The sequence below is a fragment of the Suncus etruscus genome, chromosome X, assembly GCF_024139225.1.
Source record: "Suncus etruscus isolate mSunEtr1 chromosome X, mSunEtr1.pri.cur, whole genome shotgun sequence".
Taxonomy (NCBI): Eukaryota; Metazoa; Chordata; class Mammalia; order Eulipotyphla; family Soricidae; genus Suncus; species Suncus etruscus.
The window spans coordinates 58,636,713-58,653,109 of NC_064868.1; the positions used below are offsets into that span (position 1 = coordinate 58,636,713).

The 16,397-nt window shown below is 39.3% G+C and overlaps 1 protein-coding gene across 1 annotated transcript in view; it reads left to right on the forward strand.

Annotated features, from left to right (window-relative positions):
• Nucleotides 1-16,397, forward strand: part of YIPF6 (Yip1 domain family member 6) — a 68,197-nt gene that overhangs the window by 21,771 nt on the left and 30,029 nt on the right. The window contains exon 2 of the mRNA XM_049767345.1: nt 16,158-16,286. Within this exon, the coding sequence (XP_049623302.1) occupies nt 16,158-16,286 (129 nt within the window). The remainder of the gene's footprint in view (nt 1-16,157; nt 16,287-16,397) is intronic.

Here is a 16,397-nt window from a genome sequence, read left to right on the forward strand (position 1 = left end):
TCTTGAAGTATTTTTTGTATTCTTTGTATAGGTCCCTTACCTCTTTAGTTAGATAACTCCAAGATATTTGAGTTTGTGTGATACTAAAGTGAATTGGATTGTTTTTAATGTCTATTTCTTCTCTATCTTTATTGGTGTTTAGGAAGGCCATTGATTTTCCATGTTAATTTTGTAGCTTGCCAATTTGCTATATGAATCAATTGTTTCTAGAAGCTTTTCAGTAGAGTGTTTAGAGATTTCTAAATATAGTAGCATGTCATCTGCAAACAGCGAAAGCTTGATTTCTTCCTTTCCTATCTTGATATATTTTTCTTGCCTAATTGCTGTGACAATAATTTCAACACTATATTGAATAGAAGAGGTGAGAGCAGATAAGGGCAGCCTTATCTTTTTTTTAATATAATTTTTATTTTGATCATAGTGGCTTACATATTGTTGACAATAATATTTTAGGTACATATTTACATAAAATCAGGGGGGCTTCCCATCCCCAAATTGTCCTCCCTACCCCTCCATTTTTGTCCTACCTCCCATTTCCTCTTCCCTCCCCTCAGGGCGGCTAGAATATGTGGTCCCCTCTGTATCTAACCTACTACTTAGTAGTCTTGCATCAGTTTGGTCTTGATGCCTCCCTTATTTCCCCCTGTAAGTGGGGGCAGGGCTAGCTAGTTCAAGTTGCATGGTTTTGCCTGAAAAAGAGAAAGTAAATAAACTGGGGTAAGGGTCTAATACCCCGAAAATGGGCAGAATCCTTCTCATCATCGATTTGGGAAGTACATGAGAACAAGAAGGTGAAACACTCCACCAGTACCAAAAGAAGTGTCAAATATCCAGTGAGGACTCCGGTTATATCGATAGGCACCACAAAATACAGATTAAAAAATAATAATAAAAAAAAACACGCCGTGGTCTTGAAATAAGAAACATGGCGTAGCACAAAACGAAAGAAGAGAAAGGAAGAGAGAGAGAAAAAAAATAAGAATAAATGGGGACAACAATTTCAATAATCACATCCAAACAGAGAAATCGACCAAAATAGCTAGGTAAATAAAAATAATAATAACGATAATAAATGAAGGTAAGATATATATATAAATGTTCAAGGTTTTGTGTTTTTTGTATTTTTGTTTTTTTCCCTCCTGCCCTGGCACAGTAAATATTGGGGTCATTCGAAAAGGAATTCACTTGCCCTATGCGATATGGGGTTTCTCCGTCCTTGGAGTATAGTGTCATGGGATCAGCTCTTTGCTCAGGATCATTACTCTCCCGGTGGTGGTTTTTTTTTTTTTTTGGTGTATGGAAAACTTCTGCTCTGTCCAGGGTGATACAATCAGAGCTCTGTGTTTAGAAGTCTCAGTATCTGTGCAGATCCTGAGGTGGGACTTATGGTGAAGTCAGTCTTTGTGAATCTAGAGGTTCTGTTACCTCAGTGCCATTTTAATCCATCTTCTGTGGTTGGTGGTCTTGGTCTTTGCACTGAACCTAGGATGGCATCTAGAATAGCGTCTTTCTTTGTGCTTCCAGAAGCCCCTTTCCGTTACAATTGTCTCTGCCGGACCTTTGGAACTGGGGATCATGCTTATTGTGCAGGTCTTAGCTCAAGCCCTAGACTAGGGCTTTTTTATTGGTCCCAAGATGTATACAGTCTGGTCGTGGTTCTAGCAGCCAGTCATCTGTAAATCACGATCTTGGCTTTTTGGACCTACCAGAGGGTGCCACGTCTTCTGGTTTTGTCTTGTTGTTAGCTGGTAAGGTAGGCTAAACTGCTCTAAGGTCAAGTTGTTCACATTTTCCTCATTGTCGGGATATCATGTTAGAGCTGGCCCTTGTTGTTGACCCTGCAGTATTAAGGCTGTCCCAGATGGAGTTTGTTTCTTGCAGCTGTTGTGAAGAGCTGTGCCATTTCTATGTCTAGGATACAGGGTTCAAGGCTGGATGAATGGTATCTAATCACCTGAGGTCTAAGTTGATTCCACATGACATATTTTCAAGGTAGGAGATATCCCTGTATTATAAACAACTATGAGTTCCTATCTCTAGTAGATAAGAGCTCTTTTTTTTTGTATGTAAGATTTCCCCTTTATTTACTGTGCCTTTGCATGGGGAAGTGGTGCTCCGTTATATTGTCGGTGTATTTGGGTTGGACAGAGTGGGTAACAGAAATAGATTGCATACCCAAAAACGATAAAAAAAGAAAAGAAATAAAAGTATATGTGCCCACAAATGTATATGTAGGACAAACATTAAAAAATTAATTAATTAAATAAATTACAAAAAAATAAAATAAAATGAGTTAGCGAAGTTTTTAAAGGACCAAAGTGGTGCAACAGACTACTTTACAATTGGGGGAGAACAGGTAAAGAGGTAGTGTATTACAGGTCTTATTCCTATGTTGGAAGTACAGTTTTTCCCGTTGTCTTTTGGATTTTTCTTGCGGTGTGTGGGTTTGTAGGCATCTTCCAATCACACCCCCTGACCTTCTTCAGATTGGTAAAAATTTTGCGGCAGGGAGGTCTTGGAAGAGTTCTTGCATTGGGGATACTATTGGACCTAAGTCCGGTTTCAAGAAACAGTCCACGTTAGGGGGAGATGGTAGGGAGGGTCTCGCAGCATGAGTCCACAGGGGAGTTGGCTGTCTTTTCTTGCAGGAGACGAGGTGCGGGTTTGGCTGGGTGTCCCCTCGCCTGGGTGCTGGGTACTGGTTCGTTGGGTGGGAGGTCGATCTTGATGCCTAAAAGATTAAGGGCTGAGGGTGGAGAGTTTTAATATGGTGGGAGACCTGGATGGGATTGAGGGGTGAAGGGATAGTTGGATTTCCGGGGGGGGGGGGAAAGGGGAAGGTATATGGGAGGGGTATGAAGGAAGAGAAAAGAGAAAATATCGAAGAAAGAAAGGGAGAAGAGAAAGGGAAAAAAGTAAAGAGAAGAATAGAAGAGAAAAAAAGAAGAAAACCAAAAGTAGTGAGAAAAACGAAGAGAATTGCAAGGGAATGCTGGTTTGGTTGAATGTGTTCGATGACTAGAGCCTGTAGTTTAGGTCTGTACGTCGCAGGTACTGCTTTGGTGGACTGACTGGTCACGTGCTTCAATTCCTGAATGAAGGTTTAACCTAGAGATAAAGTGTATGTTAAAGAGTTTTCGCGTGGCCATCTCGTAGTGCAGGCAAGGTATGGTATCTCGTGTGGTATCCCGAGTTGCCATCTTAGTTTGTCCGCCCTTTGTATCTAAGGGCGCCTGTGAACAGAAAAGCTGAGAGGTTATTTAAAATATAGTAAGGTAAAGGGATTAAAACGTAGTGTTATGGTATGTAAGGGCAGCCTTATCTTGTACTAGATTTTATACAAATGTCTTTTAGTTTATCTTCATTGAGAATAATATTTGCCATTGTCTAGTGGTAAATGGTCTTGACTATATTGAAAAAAGTTTCTTCTATTCCCATCTTGATGAAAGCTTTTTATCAAGAATGGTTGTTGGACCTTATCGAATCCATTCTCTAAATCTATTGAAATGATCATATTTTTTGTTGATATGGCTTTATTATGTTGATTGATTTATGTATGTTAAACCATCCTTGCATTCCTGGAATGAAACATCCTTGGTCATGGTGTATGACTCCCTTGATTAGTGTTTGGATCATATTTACCGGGATTTTGCTGAGAATTTTTGCATCTGTGTTCATCACGAATATTGGTCTGTAGTTTTCATTTTTTTGCAGCATGTCTCTTTGGTCTTGCTATCATGGTGATGTTATTTTCATAATAATTATTTGGGATTGTCCCTGTTTCTTCAGTTTTATGAAAGAGCATTAAAAAGATTGGTAGTATCCTCTTGAAATGTTTGAAAGAATTCATTAGTGAATCCATCTGGGCCTGGATTTTGTTTTTGGGAAGACTTTTGATTACCATTTTGACTTCCTCATTATTAATGGGTCTGTTAAGGTATTCAACATCATCATGGTTTAAATATTGAAGATTATCAATACAAGAATTTATCCATTTATTCCAGGTTCTCATGTTTTGTGGCATAGAGTTTCTCAAAGAAGTATTTGATTACCCTTTTAATATCTGCATTGTCTATAGTGATCTACCCCTTTTCATTTCTTATCACATTTATTAAGTTTCTCTCTTTTTCTTTGTGAATTTTCCTACTGATTTATTAATCTTGTTTATTTTTCAGAAGAACCAACTTTTCCTTTCATTGACCTTTCAGATTGTTTTTTGAATTTCTACTTCATTTCTTTCTGTGTAAGCTTTGTTATATCCTTCTGCGTACCTATTTTGGTTCCTTTTTTGATAATTTTCTAATTTTCTAAGCTGTGCCATTAAGCTATTTATGTAGGCTCCTTTTTTCTTCTAGTGTGTGCTTTCAAAGCAATAATTTTCCACTTAGTACTACTTTTGTTCTGTCTCATAAATTTTGGTAATTTTTTCTCCATTGGCATTTGTTTCCAGGAATTTTTTTATTTCCTCCTGACCACTGGTTGTTCAGTAGTGAGTGGTTTAATTTCCAGGTGTTAAAGTTTTTTCTGTGTTCCTTTGTAGTTCACTTTTTTTTTTGGTTTTTAGGTCATACCCAGCAGTGCTCAGGGGTTACTCCTGGCTCTATGCACAGAAATCGCTCTTGGCAGGGTCAGAGTATGTGATGCCGGGATTCGAACCACCGTCCTTCTGCATGCAAGGAAAACTCCCCACCTCCATGCTATATCTCTGGCTCCTGTAGTTAGTGCCTTCTGATCTGGGAAGGTAGTCTGTACAATTTCTATCCTTTTGAATTTATAGAGATATGTTTTATGGACTAGCATGTAGTATGTCCTGGAGAATGACCCATGTGCATTAGAAAAAGAATATTTATCCAGTTTTCTGGGGATGGAGTTCCCTATATATATCAACTAGTCCACTTTTTTCAATTTGTCCTTTCAGAGCTAGTATATGCTTATTGGGTTCAGCTTGTTTCCCCTATTTAGGAATGGCAGGGCAATGTTGAAGTGTCCCACTATTATTGTGTTGCCATTAAAGTCTTCTTTCAGATTCGTCAACAATTGTTGTATTAAAGATTTTGCTGTTCCGTCACTGGGTACATATATGTTTAAAAATGTGATTTCTTCCTGTTGTACATGTACCTTGGTTATAATGATATGTCTATTTTTTCCTATATAACTTTTCTGAGTCTAAAGTTTGTGTCATCTGATATTAATATAGCCATGCCAGCTTTTTTTTTCGGTTTTTGGATCACACCCAGCAGTGCTCAGGGGTTACTCCTGGCTCTATGCTCAGAAATCGCTCCTGGCAGGCTCAGGGGACCATATGGGATGCCAGGATTCAAACACCCAACCTTCTGCATGCATGGCAAACACCTTAAATCCAGACTATCTCTCCAGCCCCCATGCCGGCTTTTAAAGGAGTTGTTTGCTTGGATGATTTTCCTCAGACCTCTGATATTTATTTATTTATTTATTTATTTATTTATTTATTTATTTATTTATTTATTTATTTATTTATTTATTTTTGAAAAACACCCGGCAGCGCTCAGGGGTCACTCCTGGCTCCGTGCTCAGAAGTCGCTCCTGGCAAGCTTGGTGGACCATATGGGATGCCGGGATTTGAACCAATGACCTCCTTCATGAAAGGCAAATGCCTTACCTCCATGCTATCTCTCCGGCCCCAGACCTCTAATTTTAATTCTACATTTGTTCTGACTATTCAGATGTGTTTCTTGTAGACACAGAATGTTGGGTTCAGCTTTTTGATCCATCTGTGTCTCTTAACTGGTACCTTTATACCATTGACTTTGAGAGAGATAATTGTCATGGTATTTAGTGTCATTTTTATGTAAAAGTTTGTTGTGTCTGTTGGTCTGTCTTGTCTTAAAGTAGACCTTTCAGTTAGTCTTTTTAGGCTGCTTTTTGAGTTTGTAAATTTTGGAACTGTTGTTTTTTGGTGAAGCTATGTATACTTTTTTTTTTTTTTAGGCACTCCTGCTAAATTTATTCAATTGCTTGTTAAAGTGTCTTCCAAAGTAACTTTTATAGATATTCACTAGTTATTATTTATTTAGCTGATTTAGTTAATTTCTCTTCTGTATGCCATTTTATTTTCACATTGTTTTTAAAGAACACACTTTAGGCTCAAGTTCTAGTCATTAATATCATGCACAGCAATCCAAACCTACAGAGGCTAAAATTATCTGTTAGAATATAGCAACTCAGAGCTATCTTTTTGGAGCACATCGTGATCATGAAATTATTGTTAGTAAATAGTAATTAATTTAAGTAATTTATCAAAGTGATAATAATGTATTCTTTTTTTTTAAATTTTTTTTATTTAAACACCTTGATTACATACATGATTGTGTTTGGGTTTCAGTCATAAAAGGAACACCACCCATCACCAGTGCAACATTCCCATCACCCAAGTCCCAAATCTCCCTCCTCCCCACCCAACCCCCGCCTGTACCCTAAACAGGCTCTACATTTCCCTCATACATTCTCAATATTAGGACAGTTCAAAATGTAGTTATTTCTCTAACTAAACTCATCACTCTTTGTGGTGAGCTTCCTGAGGTGAGCTGGAACTTCCAGCTCTTTTCTCTTTTGTGTCTGAAATTTATTATTGCAAGAATGTCTTTCATTTTTCTTAAAACCCATAGATGAGTGAGACCATTCTGCGTTTTTCTCTCTCTCTCTGACTTATTTCACTCAGCATAATAGATTCTGTGTACATCCATGTATAGGAAAATTTCATGACTTCATCCCTCCTGACAGCTGCATAATATTCCATTGTGTATATGTACCACAGTTTCTTTAGCCATTCGTCTGTTGAAGGGCATCTTGGTTGTTTCCAGAGTCTTGCTATGGTAAATAGTGCTGCAATGAATATAGGTGTAAGGAAGGGATTTTTGTATTGTATTTTTGTGTTCCTAGGGTATATTCCTAGGAGTGGTATAGCTGGATCGTATGGGAGCTCGATTTCCAGTTTTTGGAGGAATCTCCATATTCCTTTCCATAAAGGTTGAACTAGATGGCATTCCCACCAGCAGTGGATAAGTGTTCCTTTCTCTCCACATCCCCGCCAGCACTGTTTGTTCTCATTCTTTGTGATGTGTGCCATTCTCTGTGGTGTGAGGTGGTATCTCATTGTTGTTTTGATTTGCATCTCTCTGATGATTAGTGATGTGGAGCATTTCTTCATGTGTCTTTTGGCCATTTGTATTTCTTCTTTGTCAAAGTGTCTGTTCATTTCTTCTCCCCATTTTTTGATGGGATTAGATGTTTTTTTCTTGTAAATTTCTGTCAGTGCCTTGTATATTTTGGAGATTAGCCCTTTGTCTGATGGGTATTGGGTGAATAGATTCTCCCACTCAGTGGGTGGCTCGTGAATCCTGGGCACTATTTCCTTTGAGGTGCAGAAGCTTCTCAACTTAATATATTCCCATCTGTTAATCTCTGTTTTCACTTGCTTGGAGAGTGCAGTTTCCTCCTTGAAGATGCCTGAAGTCTCAATGTCCTGGAGAGTTTTGCCTATGTTTTGTTCTATATATCTTATGGTTTGGGGTCGGATATCGAGGTCTTTAATCCATTTGGATTTTACCTTCGTACATGATGTTAGCTGGGGGTCTAAGTTCAATTTTTGCAAGTGGCTAGCCAGTTGTGCCAACACCACTTGTTGAAGAGGCTTTCCTTGCTCCATTTAGGATTTCCTGCTCCTTTATCAAAAATTAGGTGATTGTATGTCTGGGGAACATTTTCTGAGTATTCAAGCCTATTCCACTGATCTGAGGGTCTGTCCTTATTCCATTACCATGCTGTTTTGATAACTATTGCTTTGTAGTAAAGTTTAAAGTTGGGGAAAGTAATTCCTCCCATATTCTTTTTCCCAATGATTGCTTTAGCTATTCTAGGGTGTTTATTGTTCCAAACAAATTTCAAAAGTGCCTGATCTACCTCTTTGAAGAATGTCATAGGTATCTTTAGAGGGATAGCGTTGAATCTGTATAATGCCTTGGGGAGTATTGCCATTTTGATGATGTTAATCCTGCCAATCCATGAGCAGGGTATGTGTTTCCATTTCCGCGTGTCCTCTCTTATTTCTTGGAGCAGAGTTTTATAGTTTTCTTTGTATAGGTCTTTCACATTTTTAGTCAAATTGATTCCAAGATATTTGAGTTTGTGTGGCCCTATTGTGAATGGGGTTGTTTTCTTAATGTCTATTTCTTCCTTATTACTATTGGTGTATAGAAAGGCCATTGATTTTTGTGTGTTAATTTTGTAGCCTGCCACCTTGCTATATGAGTCTATTGTTTCTAGAAGCTTTTTGGTAGAGTCTTTAGGGTTTTCTAAGTAGAGCATCATGTCATCTGCAAACAGTGAGAGCTTGAATTCTTCCTTTCCTATCTGGATTCCCTTGATATCCTTTTCTTGCCTAATCGCTATAGCAAGTACTTCCAGTGCTATGTTGAATAGGAGTGGTGAGAGAGGACAGCCTTGTCTTGTGCCAGAATTTAGAGGGAAGGCTTTTAGTTTTTCTCCATTGAGGATAATATTTGCCACTGGTTTGTGGTAGATGACCTTAACTATATTGAGAAAGGTTCCTTCCATTCCCATCTTGCTGAGAGTTTTGATCAAGAATGGGTGTTGGACCTTGTCAAATGCTTTCTCTGCATCTATTGATATAATCATGTGGTTTTTATTTTTCTTGTTGTTGATGTTGTGTATTATGTTGATAGATTTACGGATGTTAAACCAGCCTTGCATTCCTGGGATGAAACCTACTTGATCGTAGTGGATGATCTTCTTAATGAGGTATTGAATCCTATTTGCCAGGATTTTGTTGAGGATCTTTGCATCTGCATTCATCAGCGATATTGGTCTGTAATTTTCTTTTTTCGTAGCATCTCTGTCTGGTTTAGGTATCAAGGTGATGTTGGCTTCATAAAAGCTATTTGGGAGTGTTTCCACTTGTTCAATTTCATGAAAGAGTCTTGCCAGGATTGGTAGTAGTTCCTCTTGGAAAGTTTGATAGAATTCATTAGTGAATCCATCTGGGCCTGGGCTTTTGTTTTTGGGCAGACTTTTGATTACCATTTTTATTTCACCAATGGTGATGGGGGTGTTTAGATATGCTACATCCTCTTCTTTCAACCGTGGAAGATTATAAGAGTCCAAGAATTTATCCATTTCTTCCAGGTTCTCATTTTTAGTGGCATTGAGTTTTTCAAAGTAGTTTCTGATTACCCTTTGAATCTCTGTCATCTCAGTAGTGATCTCTCCTTTTTCATTCCTAATACGAGTTATCAAGTTTCTCTCTCTCTCTTTCTTTGTTAGGTTTGCCAGTGGTCTATCAATCTTGTTTATTTTTTCGAAGAACCAACTTCTGCTTTCGTTGATCTTTCGGATTGTTTTTTGGGTTTCCACTTCGTTGATTTCTGCTCTCAGCTTTGTTATTTCCTTCTGTCTTCCTATTTTTGGGTCCTTTTTTGAGTACTTTCTAGTTCTATTAGCTGTGTCATTAAGCTACTCAGGTAAGCTCCTTCTTCCTTCCTGATGTGTGCTTGCAAAGCTATAAATTTTCCTCTCAGTACTGCTTTTGCTGTGTCCCATAAGTTCTGATAGTTTGTGTCTTTATTGTCATTTGTTTCCAGGAACCTTTTGATTTCCTTCTTGATTTCATCTCGGACCCACTGGTTATTGAGTATGAGGCTGTTTAACTTCCAGGTGTTAAAGTGTTTCTTCTGAGTCCCTTTGGAATTCACAAATAATTTCAGAGCCTTGTGGTCAGCGAAGGTAGTCTGCAAAATTTCTATCCTCTTGATATTATGGAGGTATGTTTTATGTGCCAGCATGTAGTCTATCCTGGAGAATGTCCCATGTACACTGGAGAAGAATGTGTATCCAGGTTTCTGGGGATGGAGTGTCCTATATATATCCACTAGGCCTCTTTCTTCCATTTCTCTCCTCAGGACTATTATATTCTTGTTGGGTTTCAGTCTGGTTGACCTATCCAGTGTTGACAAAGCAGTGTTGATGTCCCCCACAATTATTGTGTTGTTATTGATATTGTTTTTCAGATTTGTCAACAGTTGTTTTAAATATTTTGCTGGCCCCTCATTTGGTGCATATATGTTTAGGAGAGTTATTTCTTCTTGTTCTACATACCCCTTGATTAATATAAAATATCCATCTTTTTCCCTTACAACCTTCCTGAGTATAAAGTTTGCATTATCTGATATTAGTATGGCCACTCCAGCTTTTTTATGGGTGTTCTTTTCTTGGATAACTTTTCTCCAGCCTTTTATTTTGAGTCTATGTTTGTTCTGAATATTCAGATGCGTATCTTGTAGGCAGCAGAAGGTTGGATTGAGTTTTTTGATCCATTTAGCCACTCTGTGTCTCTTAACTGGTGCATTTAGTCCATTGACGTTGAGAGAAAGAATTGTCCTGGGATTTAATGCCATCTTTATATCGAAATTTGTTGTGTCTTTTGGTCAGTCTTGTCTTAGATTAGGTCTTTCAGTTTTTCTCTTAAGACTGGTTTTGAGTCTGTAAAGTTTCTGAGCTGTTTTTTGTCTGTGAAACCATGTATTCTTCCGTCAAACCGGAAAGTGAGTTTTGCTGGGTACAGTATTCTAGGTGAAGCTTTCATTTCATTCAGTCTTGTCACAATATCCCACCACTGCTTTCTGGCATTTAGTATTTCTGGTGACAGGTCTGCTGTAAATCTCAAGGATGCTTGCTTGAATGTAATTTCCCCTTTTGATCTTGCTGCTTTCAGAATTCTGTCTCTATCTGTGGGATTTGTCATTGTGACTAGGATGTGTCTTGGGGTGGTTTTTCTTGGGTCTCTTTTGGTTGGTACTCTTCGAGCATGCAGGATTTGATCACATATATTCTTTAGCTCTGGGAGTTTCTCTTTAATGATGTTCTTGACCGTTGATTCTTCCTGGAAATTTTCTTCCTGGGTCTCTGGGACTCCAATGAATCTTAAGTTGTTTCTGTTGATCTTATCATAGACCTCTATTTTCATCTGTTCCCATTCTTTGACTAATTTTTCCATTGTCTGTTCATTTGTTTTAAGTTTTTTTTCCAATCTCTCCTGTTGTATGGAATTGTTATGTATCTCATCTTCCACAGCACCAAGTCTATTCTCAGCTTCTGATACCCTGTCCCAGAGCTTATCCATTTTGTCATTCACTTCGTTTACTGATTTTTTCAGGCCTGTTATTTGACATGTTATTTCAGTTTGGAGTTTTGTGATTTCTGTCTTCATATTTTCTTGATTTTTATTAGTGTTCTGTTCTATTCTATTCATGGTTTCTTTGAGTTCTTTGAGTATATTCCATATTGCTACTCTAAAGTCCTTATCTGAGAGATTGATTAGTTGGTTGGTCGTTAACTGGTCATCAGAATTGTCATCTTCATTCTCTATGTCTGATACTGGCCTGCGTTGTTTCCCCATTGTCACACACACACACACACACACATTGTGGGTTATTCTACGTGTTGTGCTGGTATTCATTGGTTATATGATGCAGGCAACACACTTCTCTGGCTCCGCCCTTTCTGGATGGGCCGACTTGCCTCCAAGGTAGGGGAGTCCTCCGTGGATGAAGCCTCACACAGGATCAAATCTTAGGCCCAAGCACGCAGCAGAGAAGACAGTCTGGAGAGAAATTCTTGCTTCTGTGATCCAGTACAGTTCTTAGTGTGGTTTTTTTCTTCTTGTGATGGTGTTCTTTTTTTAGAAAGAGCGCACGGCTGCGTAGCAAAGTGGAGCTAAGTGCCTTCTGGAGCCTCTTTTCAGCCCACTCTCAGGAGGTTTACGCAACAGGATAGCAGAGAGACACACACAGGCAGCACTCACAGTTTTTCACAGTCGGGGCCCACTGGTCAGGCGTAGTTTTCACTCGCTCGCTGGGCAGCTTCAGAATGCTGTATTTTTGGGGTTCACTTCCCAGGACTCTGAGGAGAGTCACTGGCTCGCTGGGTAGCTTCCGAATGTAGTTTCTTTGGGGTTCGCTTCCCAGGGCTCTGAGGAGAGCTTCCAGAGTTCAGGAAAGACAGAGAAGGGTAGGACAGGGCTCCCTTCCGGTGCTCAGTTTCCTCAGAAGAAGCACAGCCGGGTGGAGACTCTGCAGGTAGAGCAATCAGCACTCTGCCTGGAGACCCCCACATCCAGCCATTTCTTACTCACTCACTGGCTCGCTGGGTAGCTCCCGAATGTAGTTTCTTTGGGGTTCGCTTCCCAGGGCTCTGAGGAGAGCTTCCAGAGTTCAGGAAAGACAGAGAAGAGTAGGACAGGGCTCCCTTCAGGTGCTCAGTTTCTGGTTCGCTGGGTAGCTTCCAAATGTAGTTTCTTTGGGGTTCGCTTCCCAGGGCTCTGAGGAGAGCTTCCAGAGTTCAGGAAAGACAGAGAAGGGTAGGACAGGGCTCCCTTCTGGTGCTCAGTTCCTCAGAAGAAGCACAGCCCGGTGGAGACTCTGCAGGTAGAGCAATCAGCACTCTGCCTGGAAACCCCCAACTGCAGCCATTTCTCACTCACTCACTGGCTCGCTGGGTAGCTCCCGAATGTAGTTTCTTTGGAGTTAGCTTCCCAGGGCTCTGAGGAGAGCTTCCAGAGTTCAGGAAAGACAGAGAAGAGTAGGACAGGGCTCCCTTCCGGTGCTCAGTTTCCTCAGAAGAAGCACAGCCCGGTGTAGAGTCTGCAGGTAGAGCAATCAGCACTCTGCCTGGAAACCCCCACATGCAGCCATTTCTCACTCACTCCGCTATGTATACTTTCAAATATGAAAGTGAGTCTGGCTGGGTGCAGTATTCTAGGAGAAGCATTCATTTCATAGAGTTGTGTCATTATATCCCACCACTGCCTTCTGGTCTTAAGGGTTTCTTGTGACAGGTCTGCTGTAAATCTTAAGGATGCTTCATTTAATGTAATTTTTCTTTTTGCTCTTGCTGCTTTCAGTATTCTATCCTTATCAGTGGGATTCGTCATTGTGACTAGGATGTGTCTTGGGGTGCTTTTCTTTGAGTCTCTTTTAGCTGGTACACTTCAGGCATGCAAGATTTTGTTGCATGCAGTCTTTAGCTCTGGGAGTTTGAGTTTGCAGTGATGTCCTTGACTGTTGATTCTTCCTGGTGAATTTCTTTCTGGGTCTCTGGGATTCCAATAATTTTATGTTGTTTATTTTTGTTTATTGAGTTTAATCAAAGACTTCTATTTTTATCTGTTCACATTCTTTGAATATGTTTTCATAGTCTGATCATTTGATTTTTTATTTATTTGTTTGTTTTTATTTATTTTTGGCCACTCCCAGTGACGCTTAGAGGTAACTCCTGGCTATGCATTCAGAAATTGCTTTTGGCTTGGGGAACCATATCTGATTCCGGGGGATATAACCGTGGCCCATCCTAGGCTAGTGCGTGCAAGGCAGACACCCCTTGCACCACCGCTCTGGCCCCATGTCTGATCATTTGCTTTAAGGCTCTTTTCCAATCTCTTCTGTTATATGGAGTTGTTATGCATCTCATCTTCCATCTCAATGATTATGTCCTCAGCTCCTCATACTCTGTTGGAGAGGCTTTCTATTGAGGTTTTCTTTTCTTCTACTGGTTTTTCAGACCTGTTATTTCTGTTTGGAATTTTTTTTTTTTTGTTTTTGGGCCACACCCTGTGACGCTCAGGGGTTACTCCTGGCTATGCGCTCAGAAGTTGCTCCTGGCTTCTTGGGGGACCATATGGGATGCCGGGGGATCGAACCGCGGTCCGTCCTAGGCTAGAGCAGGCAAGGCAGGCACCTTACCTCCAGCGCCACCGCCCGGCCCCTGTTTGGAATTTTTTGATTTCTATTTTCATATCCTTTTGATTCATATTTGTGTTCCATTAAACTCCATCTATGCTTTCTTTTAGTTCTATGAACATCCTCCATATTTCTTCTCTAAATTTCTTATCAGAGAGGCAACTTGGTGATTTGCTCTTTTTTTGTCATCAGAGATGCCATCTTCATTCTCTATGCATGCAGTTGGTCTGCATTGTTTCCCCATTTTCCCCTTTGTAGTTAGTTTTTTTTTCTACTTGTTATGGTGAGTTTATTGACTAGAAATTGTGCTAATCCATGAAACAGAGTGGCCACACTCCCCTGTTTCCACTGTTTCCACTCTTCTTGGGCAGAGACAGCCTACCTTGTTGATGAGACTTGAGGAGATTATGCTTGCTGGGGTCTTTTTTGGCAGCCTCATACAGGAAAGCTGGACACCAAGTATGGAGGAATCATGTCTATTCCTTTGCCCTCTTTTATTTCTTGAAATAGTTTTTTGCAGTTTTCTTTGAATATGTGTTTTAACTCTTAAGTTAACTCTAAGGTACTTATTTCCAGAGGCACAACTGAATATGGGAATGTTTCTTTTTTTAATAAAATATTTAAGCATCATAATTACAAGCATGATTGTAGTTGTGTTTCAGTCATAAACAGAACACCCCCCTTCACCAGTGCACATTCCCAACACCAGTACTCCTCCCACCCCCCACCCCTGCATTCTACTTCTCTCATTCATTAACATTGTCATGCTAGTTAAGGTCAGATCATTTTTTACTTCTAATCAATGCTCATGAGACTACTTTGCCCTCGTACCATCCAACCTGTAGAAAGCCATAGATATTTGAAGCCAATCAAAATGATTTATTTTCTATGGTTCTGTTAAAAAAAAAGTAAAAGGAAAAGAAAGGTTTGGAAGCTCCTAGCTAGAAGCTATAAATATAAATTTAAAAGCAGAACAAAGAAAAAGAAGGAAAAAAGGAAAAAGGAGAAGAAAAAGGAGGGGCTGATGTGGCAGTTTTCTTTTTGTTTCTTCATTTTTTTGCATAGGCACAGTAAATATTGGGGAAATTAGAATGGAAATTCCCTTTATATAAGAGATACATGGTGTCTTCCCCCTTGAATCATATTGTCATCAGACTGACTTCAGGCTCCAGATGTGTTCATCACCAAACTCCAAGGTCTTCATGGTGCCAGGTGACATTCTGCTCAGTCTTGGTTGTCAAAGTCAGTCCTTTGTAATTATAGTTCTTGGTTTTGTACAGATCCTAGGATGAATATAGTAGTACTGAAAGTAAAAACAGCAAAAATTGACCTACTATCTATAACATAGGGCTCTCTATCCCCAGAAAACTGGATAAACATTCTTCTCCAATGCAGTGAGGGTCTATATGTGTTATTGTTACATATGAATTTTGTAGTTCTTATTTCTTAAATTATCTATATCTATCCAAACTTTATTCTATATTTTTATTTAATCTTTCACAATATAATAAGTTATTGTTTGATTATAGGAATATATTTTGATAAACATATAGTTATATTACTTTAAAATACTAATTTTATAATTTATGTATATAATCCTGTCAACTATCATCTTTTTTTTTGTTTGTTTTTTGTTTTTGGGTCACACTCAGTAGTGCTTAGGGGTTATTCCTGGCTCTGCACTCAGAAACCACTCCTGCAGGCATGGGGGATCATACAGCATGCCGGGATTTGAACCACAGTCCTTTCTGATTCGGCTGCATGCAAGACAAACACCGTACTACTGTGCTATCTCTCCAGCTTTACAGCTATCATCTTTTAACTGAACTGTCAGACTTATGACTGTAGTTCTTTGTTGAATTGATAAAAATTGATCTTTTGAGCAATGAACAAAATTGGCCTTGGGGGCGGTGAGATAGCATGGAGGTAGGGCATGTGCCTTGCATGCAGAAGTATGGTGATTCAAAATCCTGACATCCCATATGGTTGCCTGAGCCTGCCAGGAGAAATTTCTGATTGTAGAGCCAGGAGTGACCCCTGAGCACTGCCGGATGTGACTCAAAAACTAAAAAACAAATTGGCCTTGGAGGGAGTAGGCCTTGGTAGGGAGGGTTCTTGAAGTCATTGCGAGATGAAGGTCCTTGGTAGGTAGGTGATGGATGTGGTATTGGAATTACGTCCACAACAATTTATTTTTAATCATATTGTAAACTACAGAATCTTCATTGAAATATTAAAAATAATGAAAAAGTGGAAAGAAGAACTGTCGAAGACCCTATAAAAGTGTTTTTCCTACACTTCAGGAAATGATATTTTTCTTGAGGGTTGCTATAGTTTATTAGAGGATATAATTTTTTTCTAACTCTTCAGTTTGCAGGCCTTTCAGATATATCCATCTCACAAGACATCCCCGTGGAAGGCGACATCACCATTCCCATGAGATCTCACATTCGGGAGTTTGACAGCTCCACGTTAAATGAATCTGTTCAAAATACCATTGTAAGTTAGACTAGTTGAGAAAAACACTGTTCAGTAGCATGGGACTAGATAAGTGTGTTCTTTTTAATTTATTCTGTTTGATTTTCTGGTTTTTAGTCTATTTACTGAAGT